At 37.6% G+C, this 24,529-nt stretch overlaps 1 protein-coding gene across 3 annotated transcripts; it reads left to right on the top strand.

The window, feature by feature from the left end:
- Positions 1-354: 354 nt before the first annotated feature.
- anxa5a (annexin A5a) lies at positions 355-24,327 on the top strand. 3 transcript variants are annotated; one of them, XM_085284975.1, is made up of 12 exons: positions 355-742; positions 898-982; positions 2,234-2,328; positions 4,600-4,713; positions 7,578-7,668; positions 9,494-9,573; positions 9,916-9,966; positions 12,030-12,123; positions 14,673-14,768; positions 14,997-15,055; positions 16,252-16,374; positions 23,084-24,327. In XM_085284975.1, the coding sequence occupies exons 1-12, from the start codon at positions 704-706 to the stop codon at positions 23,141-23,143; spliced, it is 987 nt and encodes a 328-aa protein (XP_085141101.1). In that variant the 5' UTR covers positions 355-703; the 3' UTR covers positions 23,144-24,327. The 3 variants fall into 3 exon arrangements, with proteins under 3 accessions (XP_085141101.1, XP_085141112.1, XP_085141122.1); XM_085284986.1 differs by lacking the exon at positions 23,084-24,327 and adding an exon at positions 16,550-16,751; XM_085284996.1 differs by having other exon boundaries at positions 357-473.
- Positions 24,328-24,529: the final 202 nt, after the last annotated feature.

The raw sequence follows: 24,529 nt of genomic DNA, 5'->3' as shown, positions 1-24,529 counted from the left end.
AATTGATCTGGGAAGGATTTAATTTTAAGTGCAATAGGTGCACAAAAAATAATATAATTGTTTTTTTTTCATGTATGATTCGAGCCAGAATTGGTAATAACCTATGTGTGAAAGTACAGTGTTACGATCCAATGTTGTCAGTGTTTTGTGTTAGGCGTGACTGTTATGTGTTTCCTGTTATACTTTGAAGGTCTGTCTTATCTCAGTGTGTTCAGTTTACGCTTCCTTGTCTCGTCAGTTCTGATTTGCCCCAGCTGTGTTTCCCTCCTGTTGTCCATTCCCTGATTGCTCCCTCTATGTATTTAAGCCCTGTGTTTCAGTTTGTCATGGGTCGTGATCTCCCCCCGTGTTGTAAATAGTTTGTTGTATATAGATGTAAATAGTTGTCAATACTTTTTTAACTCGTTAGCTGTAGGGGTGAGAAGCCATTTTTCTTTGGGAACCTTTTCTCCTGTTTTTGGTTAGGGAGGCAGGTAAGACACCTGTAATTTTCATTTGGGGTTTTCTGTGAAGGTAAGCCAGCTGCATTTCATTTCTAGAGTTTTTGTTTGTTTTGGCCATGCTCACCCTGATGCCTGCTACCTTTTGGGACTCAATAAACTGACTGGCTGTTGTGAAATCCGTGGTAGCTGTTTTTTGTTGGTTCGTCCTCCTTGAGAGCAGGGAGTGTGGGGGGCATTTTTTCCTTATTTTTATTTTCCTTATGTCGCACGCCGGTTCCCTGGTCTGGGGTGTAACAACAGTGAGTATTGGGTATATAAAATGCATGCATACTTGCACTTACATGAGTGCATTCACATCAGCATGCTAACTGTTGTTACTAACAAAGACAGATGAAGGAAACCTTTGCTTGTTACAAATGTTTTATTACTTACATGTGTTGCTCTCTTCCTACAGGCGTACCGAGGCAGCGTTAGACCTTACGTCAACTTCAATGCCAAACATGATGCTGAAATCCTCCATAAGGCCATGAAAGGGATGGGTCAGTATCCTGCTTAAATGTATTGCTGCTCACTTTCATTTCACATTGACACTAGCATGTCATATGACATTAACTAACTATTGTATTCAACATTTCACAGCGATGACCATAAATACAAAAAATGAATTCTTTGCACAGTTGAAAGCTTTTTTTTTTTTTTTTTTTTTTTTTTTTTTTTTTTTTTTTTTTTTTTATAGCTGCTTAGGTGTGTTTATTTATTTACTTGGCAGGTCCCTATGTAAGTCATTCAATGAAAAAGCTGTACCTCTGAAAATGGGGAACTAAGTATAAAACTACTGTAATTTCTAAATAGTCATGCACAATTTTTGTAACATTCCTTGGTTTAAAGCTGAAATTCTGCACATAATTACATATTGACTGCTTGATTTAAAGTCCACTGTGGTGATGTAAGGAGGCAAAGCTACAAAAAGCATGACCAGTCATTTCATCCTATATTAATTTAATAAAAAACTGTTGTCTTCTTCTTATTTGTCAGTAGTGGTTGTAAATACAGGAAAGGATGTGAAAACAGATAATGAACAAAGATAAAAACACATTACTGACACAGCTGTCAGAGCATCTGAACTGCTCCCTTTTGTAAGCATCATCTGAAAGATGGGAAAGCAATTCATTTTTCTAGTGTGTTTTACCAATTAGTGTATCACCAACATTAAAACTGACGCATGTGTGAGAGAGAGAAAGCGATAACACTGTAAATTATATTTCCTAACACTTTATGACCAGTACAAGCAGAACCATTAGATCTAATTAATGGTTTCCCTGTCTGCAAACTACTGTGGACTCAAACTTGAAACAGCAGACTTGCACTACTTAAGTACAGTTCTTTAGTCAGTGCTGTCACTGCAGATCAGCTGGGCTTTGTGCCATAATTACCTTTCACTAATTTAACATTTGATCCCTGAATTGAAAATGATACATGCTGCTTCAGCCTGTTTGCGTCTCTGAGCCTTTTTTTTTTTTTTTTTTTTTTTACTAAGGTGCTGTTGACTTTAGAAAGCTATTGGTTGTTAGATCATCTGCCATGCCAATCCTTTTGAATCCTGATCTCATGCTCTAACAGGCTGACTCATTTAGGTTAGGATATACTGGAAGCTATCATAATAAGGATTTGTGTTGTGTTTGAAAAGAAAGACTTGAAATGAAAAGCTTCTTTTGTCTTGACCCACATTGCAGATGATTTCAGAGTCATTTTCCACACATTATTTAAGGTTTATATGATTTCTGGTGCAGGTACAGATGAAGATGCCATCCTCATGCTTCTTACAGCCCGCAGCAATGATCAGCGCCAGCAAATTAAGGCAGCATACAAAAAGGCCCACGGAAAGGTGAGAAGAGCCACTAGGAATTAAACAGAGAACTGATATACAATTACAGGTCGTGCCATCCACTCTGCATTCCTCACTTCACAAAACCAACCTGGCTGATGGTCAACTTCACCCCAGGCACTGAAGACTGAGAATATATCATCCTTCTAAATATGCTGCAGGTGTTTCACTGAGCGTGAATAGTTGTCTGTCTTTCTGCATTCACCATGGGATGTATTAGTCTTGTCATGAGTGTACCCCACCTCTTGCACACTGTCAGCTGTTATGTGCCTCCCCACCTTCCTGCACCATGCTTCTGTGTTGGGCTCACAAGTAATAAGCCCAGAAATGAGTATCTGTCTACAGTAGGTTTGTGCATGTGTAACATCTTGACTGTTTTAAGAATTGTATATTTAACATGCACTTCTCATGCTCATTTCCAGCCCAGTATATTTAGTCTTAGACTCCAGCTGTGTGTGTGTTTCACAACTCAAAATAATTCTTATTTATGTCAAATTGGGCCTTGATGCAACCTCTCACTACTTTCTCTGTCTCAAAAAAGACAGTTTAGCTCCTCTTCCTTTAAGGTAACTGTCTTCTGATTGGCTGCCCCTCACAAACTAAAACTCTGAACAGCGGGTACTTGGGGCTTCTGTGTTATTTGACATCAAAACAAAGGGGACTACAACGTGTCGTAGCTTCCAGCTATCGTTTACACCTGAAGGCAATTTACAGTCATTATATTTTACTAATTTATTTATTTTTACTAAAAATAATAATAAAAAAAACAAAGAGGCCCTAGCCTGAATTTAAGGACCTTTTTGCTGTGAGGTGACGGTGCAAAGCACTGCACTAGCATGTCAGAGTCACATTTTAAAGCTATTAAAGAATGAATTAGCTATGTTCAAAATACAAACAAATGTGCTTAAGTAAAGACCTCAATATTGCACTTGATTAATTTTGAGCTTTTCCTTGGATGAGTTCTCCAATACCTATTTAATCAATTAGGGAGCAGGTACAACTGATAGAGGAATAAATCCTTATGACTTATAACATTTCCATTGCTTTTTGTGCACCTAACTAGGTGAAATTTTGCATACAGGACCTTTGCTTGTAATTTTTTCACATTGTTATATTACTTAAGTATAGAATCTTGCTGGTTTTTCACCATTGGCTGTCTTCTGTTCATCAATTTTTAACAGCAAAAAGGCAGCCAAAAACATTAAGTCTGTGATTTAAAGGGCAAGATTTTGGATCAAGACTGAACAGTCCTCAAATAAGTGGCAGGAAGGGCAGTTCTCGCCAGTCTCTATGGCGCAGAATTCAGTGCAGCTAGTTAGACAGAATTTTAAGCATCCATAGTCTCACTGTTCTGTCACACAGTGAAGATTTTTTTTTATGCCCACCTGTGGATTGAAAGCTGAAAGCTAATTTTCTTTGTCTCAAGTATAAGTAGATGGAGGAGTTTGAGAGAGCATAGATGTATCACAAAACAGCTCCAGGGATAGCTCTGTATATTACAGTGTTTTATCAAAATGACCCAGAACGTGAGACTTTTTGCTTTGCTCAGTATTGCAGAGAATCTTTATGAGATGTATTAAAATGTCATGACGCCATTACACAATTGTGCTCAACTGCAAAAATATCTGAAGCCCGAGTCTACTTTTTTCTATATAACCGAACAAAATATTACATCCTCTGTCATTTTCTTTTTTCCACATTCTTTGTAGGGATTTGATTAGTCTGACTTGAGAAATTTAACTCGTTCTACACACAAAAAATACGGTAACAAATAGATGGATTGTGTTATCCAGAAATATGGGGAATTTCTGCTTAATATCTAATGTATTCAGCTAGAATCGTGATTTCTGGACTTCTCCAAAGAGCACTTGGATGAGCACAGTGCTGTGGGTGTTTTTGTGTACACAAATAGAGCCACATACTCAAATAACAATGGTATATGCTGTTGTTCATTTGGTTCCTGCAATGCACAAATCATTGGAGGCAGAAAACAATTTAGAGAAAGCCAGCTGTGAGTAATTTGCAAAGTAAATATATTTTCCTCTTCTGCAGGTCACATTGAATACTCTAAGTATAAGCGAAGCAGTGAGATGTAATTTTTTTTCCCCTCATCTTCTTCACATCAAGGTCCTGAATGGCCATTTTGTGTTTTTTAACTTGTTTTTCTGGTTTTAATGTTGGGATCTGGTGTGGTTTATATAAATGTCCCTGTTACCAATATAGTTATTACTGTTTTAGCTCCTCTCATTATTATTAATTATTTGACCACAGGACTTGGTCAGTGCACTGAAATCTGAGCTCGGTGGACTGTTTGAGAGTCTTATTGTGGCTCTGATGACCCCATCTGTCTTATATGATGCTACTCTCCTGCACAACGCTCTCAAGGTAACAACTTAAACCACGTTACAGGTCTCATGTAAATGTGAATGTAGCCTACGTTTTTATTGTGATGTTTTTTGAATAATGTTTGATTAGGAAACACTTCATAGTTGACAACAGACATTTCAACTTCTCAAAGCCAGACAAACAAATGAGTAAATTAGGGACCACTGAAATTTCAATTTTTGGTGTATGTGTGTGTTTTGCTGTTATTCATTATTCACTTTGTACATAGAAACAAAATAATACTGTTCAGCAATGCAGTGGCTTCTCAAACCAATAGGTGATGTCATTATGATTATGTCCATCTTTTATTCAGTCAATGCACTATATTCATATTGAAGCCACTTTACAGATTTCAACTACAAGAGATGAAAAGGTTTAATTTTTTTAATCTACATTACACAGAGTTTCAACATTAGCAATAAAGCATCTAATACATGAAAAAAGAGTTGCAAACATAATTGCTAGTAAGCTATCATGCACACTACCAGCTCCCTCCCTCTCTTTAGCCCACATAAATGGAACTCAAACATTACCGAAAAAGTGTTCTGAAAAGTTTGGTTGAAAAGGTAAAATGTTTGCCACCAGAAGGACCTTTTTCCAGTTTGTCTTTTTAACTAAAAGCAACAGTGGCAGGAACTCTTTCTACATAATAAAAAAATAGTTCCTGCCACTGTTGCTACTAGTCTCTTAACTCAGCTTCGTTATAAATCTTTGGGCCAACAGGTAGGCCACCTAACATGTATTATTAACTGTTTTCCCACATGACGTTCAAAACCTTTTATTTTATGTTAACAGTATGCGATAGAAGCTGCTTGACAACTCCACAAAGACCATTTAGACCAATCTCTGATGCCCATTCTTTTTTAGATCAACATTTTGGCATTACATCACATTTACTGATATGTTACAATGCTATCATCAAGCTCGACTCCAACAGCAGGAAGCAGCTGTTTTCAACCAATAGCCAGGGCTCGTTTCCAGAACACAATAGTTTAGGGTGCTTCTAAAATTAGTGGGAGTGCACTTGTACTGACAGCCAAAGTGATCATCAGCCATTTAAAAACTCATTACTCATACTTCTTATTATCTGACTATTCAGTTTTTGTAGGTCTGCTAATTCATATATCTGAATCAAACAGAAATATAATGAAAATGCAGTCTTTGTAAGTCTTTAATATTTTGAACAAGCAAATTTTCAAAAGAATACCATAATAATGCATGCAACCATTAAAGTATTATTTATTTCTCATTAATTCATACATATTTGTTGTTTCTAATGCCCCTTTTAGACTTCCTAGATTAAGAAACTATGATTATGTATTAATGTAATAATAGCTGAAGTAGAAAAATGTTAAACTCTAGGCTGTCCAGCAACAAATAGCTAGTGGAGACATTATATTTATCTAAGAGTTAAAATTAATAAATTGAATTAAATTTGTTAAAATTATAACATTTATCCAGAGTTTGTGGATGACAAGAATAATATTGGACCTGTTTGTCAAAAGTTTGCTGGAAGTTCACCACAGTTTGATAGCAGTAGCAGCTGTGATGACTGCATAAGGTGATCATACTGCTGGCTTTGAGTTTGTCAGCTTATTGCAGAGCTCTTTTCTTTCAGATTACTTTGTTTGTATTCAGCAGCTTGCTTTAGACTTCAGACAATGTAGCCATGACTAAGACATGTTTAAAACTGAGAACAAAGGCAAGGACAAAACAATTAAATTCAGGAACAAAAGACTTATTGTGTTTTGTCACAGGTACTACATGGTGGTTTTAGCCTTTTTGTTTTCATTGTTACAGTAAAATTGAAACTGTCATCTGATGACTTAGCTGCAGGGGGTAATGCCTAATGATTCAGGGGGTTTTGGTGACATCCAGACAATGAATGACTGATAATCAATAATAGCCAAGACTTTCGGTTCCATGCACTTGATGAATGCACATAATTGTATTTAAAGTTAATTCATAGTTAACTCGTTGGCAGACCGTAGCTCAATATTTTGAGATTGCAGATTTGACAGTTTGTTAAATTGTCAATACAATTTTAAATTCAAACAGACTAAAACTAGAATCTAGAACGTCTCAAATACCATAACTCTTTTTTTCTTTTGCCAATATATTCCAAAAATTCATATACAGATATCTTTAAATTGGTTAAGCTTTCTCTCTATATCTCCTGCAAACATTTTGTTTTGCAGCATTGGAGCATTGTAGTCCATTAGATCTATCTTTTGTACCTTCAGTGAAACTCAAATGAAAAAAGATGTCAGATCAAACTGGACATATTATATTATAGACATTTCAGACATTTTATGAGTGCTCTTTTTCAGGTCACAGGAGGCTCATAAAGTTAGAAGGGAATTGCATGAGGGAAAAACATTTAGCAAACTCTCAGATTCTCATATGATTTACAAATGAAATTTTTTTTCTGTCTCATTCTTCAGACACATTTACATTTGCATTACCCATGTGCAAATGAAGTGTTTAGTCAAAGTGAGAGCAAAGCATTTAGGACTTGGCCTCAACATTCCTATCACACCCACTCCTCCATTAGTTAGGTTTGCCAGACAGTCTTGCTGTAAGGTTAATTGCAGCATAGAGAAGTGAACGTCAAAGATAATTCTCTTTAGTATTGAACCTATTCGTTCTCTAATTGCAAACCTTTTAACTCTGCTATGCTCTCAAGTTGTACATCTTTTATTATTTCTATATTTTTCTTTATCGACTTTTAGGCTTTCTTTTTTTCATATTACTAATCAATGATATAGCCTAATGTATAATAAACATGTACTAAAATTTAATATTGAACAGATATGGATATTGTTTCACACTGACTCCATTTATCTCATGCGTCGGGTTCCCAGGGTGCCGGGACTGAAGATGAAGTGCTAATTGAGATCCTGGCCTCAAGGACTGGCGAGCAGATTAAAGAAATCACCAAAGTGTACAAGAAAGGTAAAACACTCCACTGATGAAGAGGCAGAGAAAAACAGACAAACATGGTTACTGTGACTACTACAAATAATGACGCATCTAGAAGAATGCATTAAGATGTTTTGTTTTACTGGCACTGCACTGGCAGAAGATATCTGCGCCTTTAAAAGCTTTATAGCTTTTTACTTTTTAAAAGTAAACTGCCATTAATGTTTTGATAGTTTTTGGCACAAAGGGGATTTGATTAATGTCAAGATCATGTTTTGATTAAAGCTTAATTGGTTATAATTGTCACAGTTAAAAATAACAACGAGGAAATGAGTCATAATTAAAAGAATCCAGTTTGGATTATTAGTGGAAAATGAGAACTTACCAAACGTAATTTAGTTACATGCCCACAAGTTTTTTGGGGGCGCTGAAAAAAACACAACAGTTTATAAAAGAACTAAGATGACTATGCCACTTCCAAGTCATCATTTTTCAATGTGTAGGGTTACTGTTGTTACAAAAGGACGTGTGTGTGTGTGTGTGTGTGTGTGTGTGTGTGTGTGTGTGTGTGTGTGTGCGCGCCTACGAGGCCTTCAAATATTCAAAATCAAGATACCCAGTCTGTGTCTGGAGTGATTTTTTTTTTATAGGTAATTAATTGTCTTAAAACTATAGAGATGAAATTCGATCCATCCATTTTCTTAATTGCTTATTCCATTCAGGGTCACTTAGTAGCAGGAACAGTGTGTAACAGTGTGAGAGGCGGGGTACACTAGATAGGCTGTGAGTCTATCACACGTTTAAGGATTACACTGACTTGCTAATTAGCTAATAGGCTGAGTTAGCTGAAAATTATCTGGCCTTTCCTTGTGCTTACAATTCCAAGTTGTCCAACTTCTCACTCAGTTTAATTTGTTCCAAATCTTCGTTAAATTTATATGATGTTTGTGTAGGAAACTTGGGGATCTACATTAGAGTACACAGGACAAGTTTGAATCGCTTTATCCTTATGACTCTGTAAGCAAACATAGATTTTATAAGACAACTGTGAATAAGAAATTCACATTTCGAAGCCAAAACATTCATTTTGGACACCACAAAAGCCAGAAGTGACCATATTTAGACAAGATGGTTGAGTGCTAAGTTATTAGCTGAGGGTAGCAAGCAAGGGTATACAGCTTGGATATCCAAGCTGCATAGGAGCAATGCACAGGCACTCATGCCTGCTAGTAAAATAAAGGTCTGGGCTCATTCCCAAGGGCTCACCACAGCAGATGGATCTGCATACTTGAGTTGTAACAGATTTTACATTAAATGCCCATCCTAATGCAAACCCCTCCCTCAAGTATTTTAGTCCCAAACCTATGATGGCGTGCCTATTGTCAATTTACTGCATAGTACAGAAATAACAGTATATCGTATATAGTTTCTTTATTCATATAGATTTATAATATCTCCTCTTTTCTCTAGAGTACCATGCTTATTTAAAGCCCATAGCGTGGTGCTGATCCTTTTTATTTTCAATGTAATATGTTCTGTCATCCGAGTAATAAACACACTGCACCTTTGTATCACCTGTCACACTTTAATGAAAGGTCTCTAACATAGCAGCTGTGACTTACAACAAACCGTGATGGAAAATATGTGATAACAAAGGCTCAAATGGCCCTAGGCAGAGAATGCAGTTTATCTGATCTGGACGAAAGCATAGACCCTTAGTCAACTAATCAAATCTCTCCTCTCATGGCTCATCCTGCAAAACAGAGGACAGCCTGCTAAGGTCGACTGAAATCATTAGCAACTGTCGTGAACAGGAACTGTAAGCAATCGTCTGACCCCCTTCTCTTCTTTCCTCCAGAGTTTGGCGGAAAGCTGGAGAAGGATATCTGTGGTGACACCTCAGGGCACTATCAGAAACTGCTGGTGATCCTGCTGCAGGTAAAGAAGGGCACTGCTGGAAAGACTTATGTTTCTTTTCCTGATAATGAGATCCTACAGTGATGCCATTAGAAAGTCATGAGACGTGTAGGCTGGAAAGGGGGAGGGGGATGACAGCACATTTAGTTTCTTTAATGTGATGTTTATACAGAAGGAAAAGTAATTTTCATGGTTCTTGTAGATTTGAGGGATCATTTAATTAGGTGTTCAGATGTTACCTGGGTTGAGAGGTCTGAGCGCACCATGTTTCCATCCACACTGACCTACTTTACTCTATGTTTGTCCACCTGTCTTTGTACCTGTCTGGTTTCCTACCTCTCTTTTTTTCGTCTGGCTGCAAAGGGGAGTAGGGAGGAGGGAGTAGACGAGGAAAAGATCGAGAAAGACGCTAAGGTAAGAAGGAAGAACATGAGATAAAAATACACATGGCAAGAGCTGGCTTTCCACTTTAGCTTTGTGAGTTTGTCCAGCGAATTCAAGCAACTTCAACACTACATTAACAAGAAATCACTGTTTTTATTATTACCCAATTACACTGGTGTTAATCGAGCCGGGTTTTTTTTTTTTTTTATGTCTAATTCCATTGTTTTTACAGGACTACTATGTTTTCCTTATTTTTTGTATACAGTACTTTGAAAAAGTCTTGAGTTACACTTCATTTCTTAATATTTTACTTGAAAATGGGAAATAAGTGCAGCAATTTATTGAAATGTGGAACATATATGACAAAAACAGAGCTTATGCTATTCTAAAAAGGATGAAAGTCAATATTTGACCATGTTTTAACACAGCCTGAGCTTTCTTGTAATTTCTTTAAGTAGCCTTCAGGAATATTTGCCCAGGTTTCTTGAAAGATATTCAAAGCTTTTCTTTGGAGGTCGGCTGCCTTTTTGTTCTGTTCTCTATCAAGATGATCCCACACTGCTTCAATAATGTTGCTGTCCAGGCTCTCCTGCGAGCGGTCAATGCCCATAATAGTGTTCCATTGTGTGTTTTTTCTATCTATGCATGCTTTTACTGCCCTGGCAGTGTGGGATCATTGTCATGTTTAAAAATTAAGTTGTTGTTATCAGCTGGTATTGCATGCTGGATCAGAATCTAATGGTTCTTCTCTGCATTAATAATTCATCATTCCATTAATTTCAATAATCTCCAACACCTGTGGCTGAAATAAAGCCCCAAACCATGACAGAGCCTCCACCATGTTCTACGACTGCAGACACTCACTGTTTGCCTATCAGAACAAGGTTAATTTAAATAGGAGGAGATAAAATGGGTTGTTTCAGAGAAAGAATAAATGGAGGCATCTCACCAAAGCCCATTAAAGGGTCAATAGGGATTACTTTAAACATTTCGTCACTCATCCCAGTCACTTGGATAAGTGACGAAACGTTTCTCCGACTGAAATCAATACATCCAGATCAACAGAATTAACTTTTTGGGTAAGGTATAGGGAGGCTTAGAAGATCATTTTTAACATGGCAAAAAAAAATGTAATAAATAAAAAATAAGGATTATTTCTCAACTAGTATTGATTTCCAGCCACCCAGTGAAGATTCCAAGAAGTTATAGCTCTCTACCAAAAAGTCCTGCACATATCCCCTGCAGTAAATTATTGAACTGTCACGTACACACTTCGATCTTTGTACTGGATAAATAATGTGTGAGGTGTTGAGGTGTAGGGAGGCGGATTTTGTTACCTTTGGAGAGACACAGTCTAACTGTTTCCACATGTCCAGTATGTGTGCTAAGCTCACTGCATGATGTTTAATAGATAGACATTGGGGTATCACTATAAATATACAGTTTTCCACATATTCAATAAGTCTGTTTAAGTTTAAGGAAATGGAAAGTCTGTGCCTCAAGGGGAACTTTACACACTGATATAATTTGTATTACTTCCTATACTTGCACCAAAAGTTGGCATTAGACATACAGAGGTGTGTGTAATTATGGCATCTTGTTTTAAAACCATTACATGTAGCAGACATTAACATTCAATAACATGTATCTAAACACACACCAAATTATCATGACTAGCAGTCCGTCTTGACTCATAACACCAGAGCGTTGTTAAGCCACTCTGTGATCAAATTAGGAGAAATAAGCAATGCTAATTCATTAAAAAGCAATAATAAATGACTCATATGAATATGTTATTATTTTGGTATTTGATCATATGATAAAATATTTCTGAGCAAGGATAGAAAAAAAAAAGCAAAAACCTTCGTTTGGTGAAGGACATAAAATCAGGAAATCTAGATTTTCTTTATAATAACAAATAGGGGGAAAAGACATTGTTGATTTGGCACAGTACAAGGCTGTCATTTCTTAACATGTGTTTCAATAAATCAAGTCAGCACGAGGTGTGTGTGTGTGTGTGTGTGTGTGTGTGTGTGTGTGTGTGTGTGTGTGTGTGTGTGTGTGTGTGTGTGTGTGTGTGTCTTCCATTACAGGACTTGTATGCTGCTGGTGAGGGAAAGTTTGGCACAGATGAGGAAAAATTTATCACAATTCTGGGCAACAGGAGCGCTGAACATCTCAGAAAAGGTGAGTTTGCCAGTTTGCCTGTGCCAGCCCATTTGGATGTCGTGATATGCTGTGTAAGACAAACACTGAAAAAAAAAAAAGGAAAACAAAAAAGTCAAAGTGTAAGAAAATGTGCAGGAAATATCAGTGAAGCATGCTTAAACAGCACAGATTGTGGAGAGTAAGTTGAGAGCGTAGAAAGTGCAATGGTTTAGTCAGATGTGAGCAAACAACAAACTGATCGATGTGCTTTAGCAAGTCTTTTAAAAGTCAGTTGTTGGCAAGTTTCTATCAAATTACTTTGACTGCTTGTTTCACAGTTTTTCTGATCTAGTAACTTTAACTTTTTTTATTAAAATAAAAAATGTAGACAAGTTTGGTTTAGTAAAATGACGCAGCAATACTAAGATAAAATACAAAGTAACATATTAATTTCACAATTAAACCAATATAACATAACATATGACAGTGGATATAAACCTGTTCAAACACGTATGCTGACCTATTCTCTGAACTCTAAAAATTGTGGTCCTCATTAAGAGGCGAAAAGCTACTAACTTGCTCCACAACTGCAATATGTTGTTTATCAGGAAAGAGTTAAGTAAACAACAGACAATCTGTGTCTTTTTTGTGGTTGGGACAGTCTCTTTTGCATTTGCGTCAACATTCAACTTTTTAACTGATGAGGCAGTGAGGTACACCAGGAATATGTCAGTTATTTCAGTTTACACTGATGCCTCTGTATCTGTGCCAATTAGTTTAGATTAGCCTTTATTGTCTTCCTTGACAGAAATTTACTTTGGAGAATCGAGAGGAACACGTCATGTACAATAACACACACATATAAACACTTATTTACAATTTCACCTATTACCATTCAGTAATGGCACTAGAGACAGTTTTAACCTTAAAGTTGTCACTTGTTCAACCTTCTCTCCACTAATGAAAACCAGACCGTGATCTCCAATAGATCTTGGATTTATTGGAGATAATAACTACTTGTACCATCCTTGAGAACAACAACAACAGTCAAGCATTTGCAATAATTGGCAATGAGCCTTTCACATCACTATGGACACATTTTGTGAATTTTGACCCACTCTTCTTTGTAGAATTGCAAAATTCATGGTTCCATTGATGGAGTTTGGGTAAGTTGTCCAGGCCCTGAAGCAGCATAGCAGCCCCAGGCCATCCCACTACCACCACCACATTTGACTGTTAGTATGGTGTTATTTTTATACAATGCTGTTAGTTTTGCACCAGATGTAATGGGACTCAAAACTCCCATAAAGCTCAACCTTTGTCTTGTTAGTCTACAAATTTTTTTCCCAAAAGTCTTGGGGATCATAAATGGCAGACATGAGACGAGCCTTTGTGTACTCTCTGATTAACAATAGTTTTCATCTTAGAACTCTCCCATAGGCATGATGCCATGATTACCCAGTCTCCTCCTTGTTGTTGAATCATGAACTCTGACCTTAACTAAAACAAGTGAGGTTTTCAGTTCTTTGGGTGTTGTTTGGGGGGTTTTTTGTGACCTCCTGGATGAGTTGTCAGTGCGCTCTTAGAGTAACTTGGTAGATAGTGCAAAATGTTCTCAGTTTGTGGATCATGGTTCACACCATGGTCCACTGGAGTCTGAAAGTCTTAGAAAGTCTTGCTTTGTAACCGATTTACTAACAGAAGTCAATGACTTTGTTTCAGAAACAGAATCGGAGAATGAGAGAAACTTTATTAATCCCAGAGGGAAATTGAGTTGTCATAGCAGCAAATATACAACAAACAACAAGTACTCATAAAATGTGAGTGTAGAAACAGTTATGATAGATAAATATTAAGATGAATAGATAAATATAGAGATATAGCATACATATAAACATAAATATACATATATATAAAAGTATGTGTGCAAAAATGTCATGGTGTACAAAAGAGACAGGGTTCATTGAGGTGCAATTAATACTGTATGGATGAATTAGAGAGTCTGATAGCAGCAGGAAGGAACGACCTCCTATAACGTTCCCTCAGACAGCAAGGTTGAAGGAACCTGTTGCTGCTCTTCAGATTTCCAGTGTGTTATGGAGGGGGTGGGAGTCATTGTCCATGATTGCCAGCATTCTGTCACTGTTTCTTATCTCTTCTCGAGTTTCTTTAAATTGTGGGATGATGTGAGATCTTCTAACCTACTTCATTTTCTCAGACAGGTTATATTTAAGTGATTTCTTGATTCAACAGGACTGACAGTAATCAGGCTGGGTGTGGCTAGTGAAACTGAACTTGACTTTCCAAAAAATGTGGTTAATCACAATTAATTCATGATTTAACAAGGGATGGTCAATTACTGTTACACACTGTGCCAGGTAGATTTATATAAATGCAATAAAAAAATGTAATCCAGTAAACTCACCAAAACACTCGTATTGTGCACAAAGAGATCATCTAAGGGCTGAAACTGACATATTTTTTGCCCTGAAGTAAAAACAGGTTCAAGTTGAAAATTGCATGATGTGTTTCTCTCTAATGAGGATGTATGAGTGTCTGTCACTGTGGCTGTTTTGGTTATTTTGCAGTATTTGCTGCCTACAAGAAGCTTTCTGGCTCTGACATAGAGGATAGCATTAGAGGCGAGACCACTGGGAATTTGGAGAACTTGCTGCTGGCTGTTGGTAAGAGCCGCAATTTATCTGGGTGATAATTTAGGCGTCACATACGCCTAAATAAACAAGTAATCAGAATATCCCTGGATGGGGTTTTCTTTCAAGAAATTTTGAATAAAATATGACAGAAGATAACACTTGATAGCAAAAAGTGAACATCAGACAGTGTCAGCTTAACTTTGCAAAAAATGTAGTCTTGCACATAGCCTCATCAGTTTTTGTCTTTTTCCTCCACAGTGAAATGTGCCGGGAGCATCCCAAACTTCTTTGCTGAGAGACTATATAAATCTATGAGGGTATGTCTCATTATCACATCGCTCTAGTCTAATTAATGAAAATACTCACCGATCACTCACCTGTAAAATATATGATATGTATATAATAAATAACAATCTTAACAAAGTTAAATCTGTCAAAAAAGATAACTTGACTACATTAGATTTTGAGGTTAGTGTTGGTGTCATTTTTAACCCTCCATGATGCTTCAGCAAATTATTTTCATGTTAGTCTTGCTCAAATATGAGAATATCAATATATTAAGAAGACTTTAAATTCAAATCAGAAGAGTAGCTACAATACAAGCTGTTGCATTAGAATGAATAGGGCAACAAAAGTGAAGTCAAATCAAGGAGTGACTGTGTAGTCATTTTCCAGTAAACTAAAAGGCTGTTTTCTACATCTAAACAGCAAAAAAAAAAAACAAAAAAAAAAACCCAAAACAAAATGGTGTTTACAGTGATATAGTTTAAAAGCTTAACTAACCTGGAAGAGGCCTGAACCTGCCTTTCAACTCTGGGCAAGAAAATGTACAAGCATTTTTTTCCGAAATGTTGAATTAATATTTGAAGTGCAAACTAAAGGTTCACTGTGTAATAACTGTAGATTTTGGGAAAGAAAGTACACCTTCCATTCTGAAGTTATAGTCATCAGAACCTCTGAGGATCACCACATGACATCATTCAGCGTGTGGAAATTTAACACAAAAAAGCCAAAATGCTAAAGCCGTGTAGGCGGAAGTAAGTACACCCTTATTGTAGCAGCCAGCTACTGCTAATCAAAATCACTTGATCAGCTGATCATCAGCATGTTTAAAATTCTGTTTAGAAATGTAATGTTAACAAAATGTTAAGAATGAACAACATCAGCAATAACTCTAGAGAAGTCATTGTTGCTGCCCATCAATCAGTAAAGGGTTAAAAAGCTGTTTACAAAGAAACTGAAGTCTATAATCTAGAATGATAAAGACTGTTAATATAAAGAAAACATGTGAGGCAGTTGCCAATCTTTCCAGGAGTATTATTATAGGGCCTTTACCTTACAATATAAAGTGCATTGAGGCAACTGTTGCTGTGATTTGGTGCTCCAACCCAGTGTTAGACCACGCAATGCCACAGAAATTGCAAAGACCCCAGAGCTATATCTCAGACTCTACTGGCCTCAGTTAGCAGATTTCTTTCTTTCTTTCTTTCTTTCTTTCTTTCTGTGTATTTAGCGAGCTGGAACTGATGACGACACTCTGATGAGGATAATGGTGTCCAGGAGTGAGGTGGACATGTTGGACATCAGAGGCAGTTTCAAGAAGATATACGGACAGTCTCTGTACACCACCATTCAGGTACTGCTTCAGCCCCCTCAGGATTTCTGTTCATTCCCTTGTGCTCTTTTTTTAATGAAACATACTGAATAGTCTATTACTTCAGAAGAATAACACATTTCTGTAAAATGTAATTTTCCTCAGTTGTCTCCATATTCTGCTAAATATACTCATCTGTCCCTCTGCATGACTTTAGAGCACCAGCTGGGTTTACTATGGATATGATGGCTGTACACTACTCACGTCAGTGCAGTGATGGAGTGGGGATTAGTGATTTACTTTAAATGTCTCCCTCAGTGTGCTTCCCTTCTTTTCACACCAGATGAAGTGAATAATCTGTTCTCCTAATGCCAGATGTTCCTCCATTGAAGAGTTATTACGATCCTCCTGTAGAACTAAATGGCCAGTACTGAATAGATAATAACACATTATGAAATAATCTTGAATAAATATATTATATATTTTTTACAGTTCACCAGAGTTCATTTTTTCCTTAATTATGGCAGTTATTCTACAATTTCTCCACTTTTTAAATAATTTATAATTCATTCTGCATGTTCACAGTCCCCGTACTGTGTACTATTCACTTTGCCTTCCAAATGAATCAGAGCTACATAAAGCTAATGACATTAATTACGCCTGTGCTTTTCCTGCTATTATAAGAGCACGTTTATGTCACACAGTAGTTGCCACAATTAATGGTGTCTAACATGTAAATAATGATAATTTCAACATACAAGCCGTAATTATGACTTGGAGACTTGCTTTTTGAATATTTTCTGACAAAAAAATACCAACCAACCATGGATGCCTGACATTAAAAGTGGAATAAAAATGTAAAGCCTTAACTAAGCTTATTTAAGGCTTTACATTTTTATTCTAAAGTCAAAAGCTATTTTAAGCTTTTGGCTCATTGCTTATACTTAGGCTTACACCCTAGCGTCCACCATTGTAACTGTATTTATATGAGAGAAAATAAAAAAGCTTAATAGGTCTCCTTTAAAGGACAGTGTGCTAAAGTTTCAATGGAAGTTTTCAATGAGGAGTGATTATAAAGTGATATCAAACTTTGCTTTTCCTTATCAATATGATGTAAACATGGATGGTGTAATCTAATGTGTATTGAATAATAATCAACCATGAGTAATTAGAGTGGATCGCTGTAAGCAGTACTGTATAATGCAGAGTATTAATTGTCCTGAAAATAACGTCTCGATTATGCAGGAAGCACTTATTTCATTTGTATCATGGATATAAGTGACGCTGGGATCTCGGATCATTTCCCAGTTATATTTGATACTGGCTTATGTACTAACGAACTACATCCTGCGGCTCCCCTTCGCCCACTACGTGTAATCAATGCTGAAGCGGTGTCAAACTTCTCTATGTCTTTCTTGGATTCTGCATCTGTCACTCCCGACTGTTGTTCATTTCGCTCGGTTGATGACTGTGCTAATACCTTGCTATCGTTATTTTCTTCTATCCTTGATACTCTTGCCCCTGTTGTGCCAAAAAGTGATTGTCTGCCAAAAACTGATTGCTTGTATTTAAACTGCTATAAATAACTTGTTGATCTACAATATGTGAAACATATGTCAAATATATCCCTCATGAATTATATCAAGTCATCTTGACCAACAAACGACATTCCCGTAACGAGGTAGAAGCCGCAATCACTTTTTGGCAGTGACTTTTATGTATCCTTTATTTATGCAGTTAAAAAAAAAAAATTCTTGTTTGCTTTAAAAATGTCTCTTTTAAGAGTAGTCTGGCCAAGAGGACAGCTGAAATTGCAACAAATGCAAAAATAGTTCTGTAAACATATTTTAAGTGGACAAAAGGAAGCTGATTGATTATAATTAAGTACAATAACACAGCTACAAAGATAATTGAGAAACAGGTAATTTTTTTTTAAATTGTGTATTTAACCCCTTTGCAATACCTGTTCACCGAAGTCTATTTAGCAACATACGTAACAATATTACACATAAAAAACACACGGAAACATTGGAAATCAGTTTTTGGCAGGCAATCACTTCTTGGCACAACACCCCTATTAAAATGAATCGCCCTAGAACCTATTCTCAGTGTTGGCTTAATGACACTACGGGCGCTCTACGTCGCGTGTGTCGGCGCGCTGAGATAAGGTGGAAAAAAGATAAACTTCAGGTTTCTTACGACATGCTACAGACTAGCCGCTTAAAACTCCAAAGTGCTGCTAAAATGGCCAAAGCGTCTTTCTTATCCAAAATCATCCGGGCCAATGGTCATAACCCCCGCACCTTATTTAGAATTTTTAACTCAGTGGTTAACCCTTGCCCAGACATGCCTTTACCTTATTCTCAGGCTCTTTGTGAGCGATTTCAAATTCACGTTTTAGAGAAGGTCTCATCTCTTAAGTCCTCCCTTCCCCATGTCCTCTCCCCATTCTTGAGTGCATTTCAACTTTCCACCAGTTTTAGCCTGTGTCACTTTTGTCTCTTAAGCGGCTAGTTGATCAAATGAATAACACCAATACTGTGCTTGACATTCTTCCATCTCGCATAGCTAAGGACTGTTTTGATGTAATTGGACCTAGTATCGTATTTCTTATGAACTTTTCCTTGCTCTCAGGCTGTGTTCCTTTGGCTTTTAAGCATGCTGTAGTCCACCCGATTCTTAAAAAAAGAAACAGACTGTTATGACCTTTTAAACTACAGACCGATCTCTAAGCTTTCGTTTTTGTCCAAGATCCTGGAGAGACTAGTTCTCTCCCAGCTCCAGGCATACTTGGACACGAACAATATTGCTGAGAAATTTCAATCTGCCTTTAAGCCATTGCATAGCACTGAAACGGCGTTGGTTAGAGTTCTTAATGATATTCTTGTAATTACTGATACTGGACACTCTATGGTCCTAGTTTTATTGGACCTCTCTTCAGCTTTTGATATGGTGGACCATAACATCTTATTATTAAGACTTGAGCACACTGTGGGTATTAGAGGCGCTGCCCTTGACTGGTTTAAATTATACCTCGCTGACAGGTCCTTTTCGGTTAACTTGGGCACCTTCTCCTCTTCCTCCGCTCCGGTGTGTTGTGGTGTACCTCAAGTGTCAGTTTTAGGCCCTATTCTTTTCTCATTGTATTTGCTCCCTCTAGGCGTAATCTTTGAAAAATACAATATCGTCTTCCACTGTTACGCCGACAGCATACAGATCTATTTTGAACTTACTGACGACCTTGCTGTGTCCCTGCACTACTTTCAAGAATGCATGCGTGAGGTCAAAGAATGGTTCCTGAGTAATTCCCTCGTTTTAAACGATAAGAAGACTGAGATTGTGGTGTTCAACAGTAAAATCCCTCGTGTCCAGCTTTGTGCTGCCCTGGGTCCCTTTGCTAGCTCTTCCTGTGACTATGGCAGTAACTTAGGTGTACTGCTGGATAGCTCGCTCAAACTCGATGAGCAAGTCTCTGCTGTAGTGAGATCTAGCTTCCACCAACTGCGCCTTATCTCTAAGGCTAGGTATTATGTTCCGCATGAGGACTTGGAGAAGCTTATTCATGCTTTTGTGACCTCCAGGTTGAATTATTGTAACTCCTTGTACTACGGTCTTCCCTCTTCTCTTCTTCTTAGACTGCAAACAGTCCTGCCTCTTGACTGGTACAAGGAAATTTTGCTCTATTACTCCTGTTCTAGCTGGCTTGCACTGGCTGCCCATAAAGTACTGTATTCAATTTAAAATATTACTCCTTACGTTCAAAACTATTGATAAATTAGCACCGAGTTATCTTAGTGAACTTCTCAGGCCGCATACTCCTGCTAGAACACTTAGATCTGCCACTCAACTACTTCTGCCGCAACCTAGATCTCGGCTGAAATCTCGGGGTGACCGTGCGTTTGCACTGGCTGCCCCGGTACGGTGGAATTGATATCCACGCCTCTGATTCTATTGCACTGTTTAAATCACGACTAAAAACCCACTTATTCAATCTTGCCTTTCCCTCTAGTTAACATTTCTTTTATGATTTATTATTATGCACTTTTATGCTCATTTAATTCCTTGTTTGTTCCTATGTATCAGTGACAGCTATCTGCTTGCATACCTAGTACTTGCTTTGGTCCTATTTCTGTTATCTTCCTTTTATTCTCTATGTTACTTGTTAAGCACCTTGGCATACCCTTGGTTTTAAGTGTGCTTTTTAAATAAAGTTTATTATTATTATAGTCACCTCGGCTAGCTTTGCCTCAGTAGAGGAAATGACTGATGGTAGCAGAACTTGAGTACCTGTGGAAATATTTCCCAGCAAAATAGGAAAAGATCCAGAGGAGGCAAAGAACATGAAGAGAGAGAGTCATCAAGCATGCTGGAGCATGACTCTAGACTTGAGAGATTTGCCAAACAGTTGGCATTTCTGTTATATTTTTGATGTTTTGTTGCTTAGTAAACTTTAAATTCAACTGTCTGCATGAAAATCTCTGGGATGATAAATAACGTGCAAGCTTATAAAACCATTCCACCATAAGTATGGTATGGTATAACACATGGTAGCTAGCTGGATAGCCATGTAGCATTTTGCTCAGAGAAACAAAGTAAATTGATATTTTATTGCTGTATTTATTTATTTACAGCAGTACCTAGGTGACGTAGCCCTGTGATGGCCTGGCGATTTGTCTATGGTGTCCCACCTCACCGTTTGTTTGATGACAGCTGGGGTTGGCTCGAGCCTTCCTTCCAATCAGGATTAGATAAGCAGTTAAGACAATGGATGGACAGGTTAGCTGACCATTAAGAACATGAATGCTCTTGATAAAATATCTGTAACATCAACATTTCAAGGTTTTTTGTCAACAGTTGCAGTTATTAACTTGATATTTTGAGATAACAGATGAAAAAAATGGGACTTTTGATGGCAGAAAATCTGCATTGATATCAATGCACGTGTCAGGGGGAAAAGGTGCTGTGGTTAACTCAAACTGGACACTCTCTACCTTACTCTGTGTAACATCAGATCAGCAGAAGTTGAAGTCAATGTGGAAGGAAAGCTCATATATGTTTATAGCTTTAGCTTCGATTAGCTAAATGTTAGTAGCATTTGTGAAGCTGCCAAAAGACACTGGGACATGTGACTAACTGGAGGATGTTGATGTTGAGTTAAATGCTTTTACTCAAGGACAAACTGACATGTGGAGAGGAGGAGTAGGAGAGCCAAACACCTGAGCTACCCACATGTCAGTATACAGGGAGTGCAGAATTATTAGGCAAATGAGTATTTTGTCCACATCATCCTCTTCATGCATGTTGTCTTACTCCAAGCTGTATAGGCTCGAAAGCCTGCTACCAATTAAGCATATTTGGTGATGTGCATCTCTGTAATGAGAAGGGGTGTGGTCTAATGACATCAACACCCTATATCAGGTGTGCATAATTATTAGGCAACGTCCTTTCCTTTGGCAAAATGGATCAAAAGAAGGACTTGACAGGCTCAGAAAAGTCAAAAATAGTGAGATATCTTGCAGAGGGATGCAGCAGTCTCAAAATTGCAAAGCGTCTGAAGCGTGATCATCGAACAATCAAGCGTTTCATTCAAAATAGTCAACAGGGTCGCAAGAAGCGTGTGGAAAAACCAAGGCGCAAAATAATTGCCCATGAACTGAGAAAAGTCAAGCGTGCAGCTGCCAAGATGCCACTTGCCACCAGTTTGGCCATATTTCAGAGCTGCAACATCACTGGAGTGCCCAAAAGCACAAGGTGTGCAATACTCAGAGACATGGCCAAGGTAAGAAAGGCTGAAAGACGACCACCACTGAACAAGACACACAAGCTGAAACGTCAAGACTGGGCCAAGAAACATCTCAAGACTGGTTTTTCTAAGGTTTTATGGACTGATGAAATGAGAGTGAGTCTTGATGGGCCAGATGGATGGGCCCGTGGCTGGATTGGTAAAGGGCAGAGAGCTCCAGTCCGACTCAGACGCCAGCAAGGTGGAGGTGGAGTACTGGTTTGGGCTGGTATCATCAAAGATGAGCTTGTGGGGCCTTTTCGGGTTGAGGATGGAGTCAAGCTCAACTCCCAGTCCTACTGCCAGTTTCTGGAAGACACCTTCTTCAAGCAGTGGTACAGGAAGAAGTCTGCATCCTTCAAGAAAAACATGATTTCCATGCAGGACAATGCTCCATCACACGCGTCCAAGTACTCCACAGCGTGGCTGGCAAGAAAGGGTATAAAAGAAGAAAAACTAATGACATGGCCTCCTTGTTCACCTGATCTGAACCCCATTGAGAACCTGTGGTCCATCATCAAATGTGAGATTTACAAGGAGGGAAAACAGTACACCTCTCTGAACAGTGTTTGGGAGGCTGTGGTTGCTGCTGCACGCAATGTTGATGGTGAACAGATCAAAACACTGACAGGATCCATGGATGGCAGGCTTTTGAGTGTCCTTGCAAAGAAAGGTGGCTATATTGGTCGCTGATTTGTTTTTGTTTTGTTTTTGAATGTCAGAAATGTATATTTGTGAATGTGGAGATGTTATATTGGTTTCACTGGTAAAAATAAATCATTGAAATGGGTATATATTTGTTTCTCAGGTCGCCAATCTGTTACTGGGCAAAACTAACTCTGTCAGTACTTAAATTAAATGAAAAGAATTCAGTCATTTCTAAAACGAACATACAAGAGTAGATAAATGAATGTTCAACCTCCCAAATTAAATGACTCTTTTTCTTCTTCTTTTTTTTTCTCTTTACAGGAAGACACAGCTGGAGATTACCAGAAGGCTTTACTCTACCTGTGTGGTGGGAATGATTAATGCAACCTTATGACGCATTTAGCAGCAATGAATGATGAGCCATCATGTTGCTGCTATACACATGAGATGAGGATATTGATCTATAGTTCTTCTTTCTGTTAGTGTGTGTTTATTGAGTTAGTGTGAATTACCTGAGTGTCATTTTGACTTATGACAATATTATATTGTATGAATATTATTTACAAGGCACTGTTCTTTTTTTGTTTGTTTGTTTTTTAAATGCCAGACAGAACATATAGCTCTAATTTAGTCCTTGGTAAACAAGCAGTTTTAATTTTAATGCTGATAATAATGCTTTCTGAAATGATGAAATGCCTGATTAATTTAAAATCTTTGACCTCTTTCTCTTGTCAAGCGTACACACAATGTTAGCAGCTGTTTACCTTATTTGAGCTCGCTTCTCACAGCATGTGTTAAATGCAAGTTTGAAAATACAATATCGCTACTCAATTATTAAACCCTACATGTTGACAACCCCGATGCTCTCATTAATAAGAAATGAGACTGTGATCCAGACTTGACGTGCAATGCGGCTGTCAGTGATCAATAAGTAATGGGACGCTATTAGACATTTGCTGATGCATATAATGAGATCTATTGCTTCCATGCCTTTCTGCACGATGAGGCCAAATGTCAAACAAACGGGGTCCCTATAGGTCACTCGGTGGAAAATGATTTTATTTTGCTGGAACTGAACCACAGGGTGGCAGCAGAGTTTGAAATGAGGACACAATGTCTTTATATTGTTTCTCATTACAGTGATTGATGAGATAGTGTCAATATATTTTACTAAAAAGTAATTTTCTTTTCACAAATTAACAAATTCAAATGCAAATAAATGGAGTGATTACAACAGGGCCTTCGCAGACTAGTACTCGGGCCCTAACTATGTTTTTCAACCCTCCCATTTTAACCACACCGCATATCTTAGGCAACATGTGTAATCTTTCTCATATATCACTGCAATGTTTCCTCATTTTCTTATAATTCAACTTCACATATTTAATACCTTTTAAATACAAATGGGTTATTTAAGTAAAGTTCTTGGTTGGTGAATTTGCTCATTAATGGGCATATTAGCCCATTAATGAGTGCAAATGATGACTGTTATTGATTAAATTTGAGGAGGATGCATATAAGGATGAGTCATATAAATGTTGATCTGTTTAAAATTATAAAGTCATTAAAATAACCCAGAACAGATGTGCATGTCAATACTCTCGAAATGTATCATTTCTCAGTGTGGTTCAGAAATATTCAGTGTTTCAGTTCAGTGTGGTTTGACATATTTTACAGTCATGTGACCTAGACACTGTTAAGTATTCAGAAAGCACCTCAGGGTTAAACCTGCAAAGTGTTTTCATGTATAGTCATGCTTTCTTCTGA

Source organism: Mchenga conophoros, linkage group LG2, assembly GCF_057382185.1.
Source record: "Mchenga conophoros isolate Kocher_MC1m ecotype Shallow Benthic linkage group LG2, M_conophoros_male_GT1.1, whole genome shotgun sequence".
In the NCBI taxonomy this organism is placed as follows: Eukaryota; Metazoa; Chordata; class Actinopteri; order Cichliformes; family Cichlidae; genus Mchenga; species Mchenga conophoros.
This window is presented reverse-complemented; position numbering and strand designations above follow the sequence as displayed.

What these genes read in the sequence shown, in the direction of transcription:
- anxa5a (XM_085284975.1), top strand. Translation starts at nt 704, where the DNA reads ATGTCGCACGCCGGTTCCCTGGTCTGGGGTGTAACAACA. An exon ending in CGCTGAACATCTCAGAAAAG is followed by an intron (nt 12,124 to 14,672) that starts GTGAGTTTGCCA and finishes GTTATTTTGCAG; the next exon opens with TATTTGCTGCCTACAAGAAG. An exon ending in GAACTTGCTGCTGGCTGTTG is followed by an intron (nt 14,769 to 14,996) that starts GTAAGAGCCGCA and finishes TTTCCTCCACAG; the next exon opens with TGAAATGTGCCGGGAGCATC.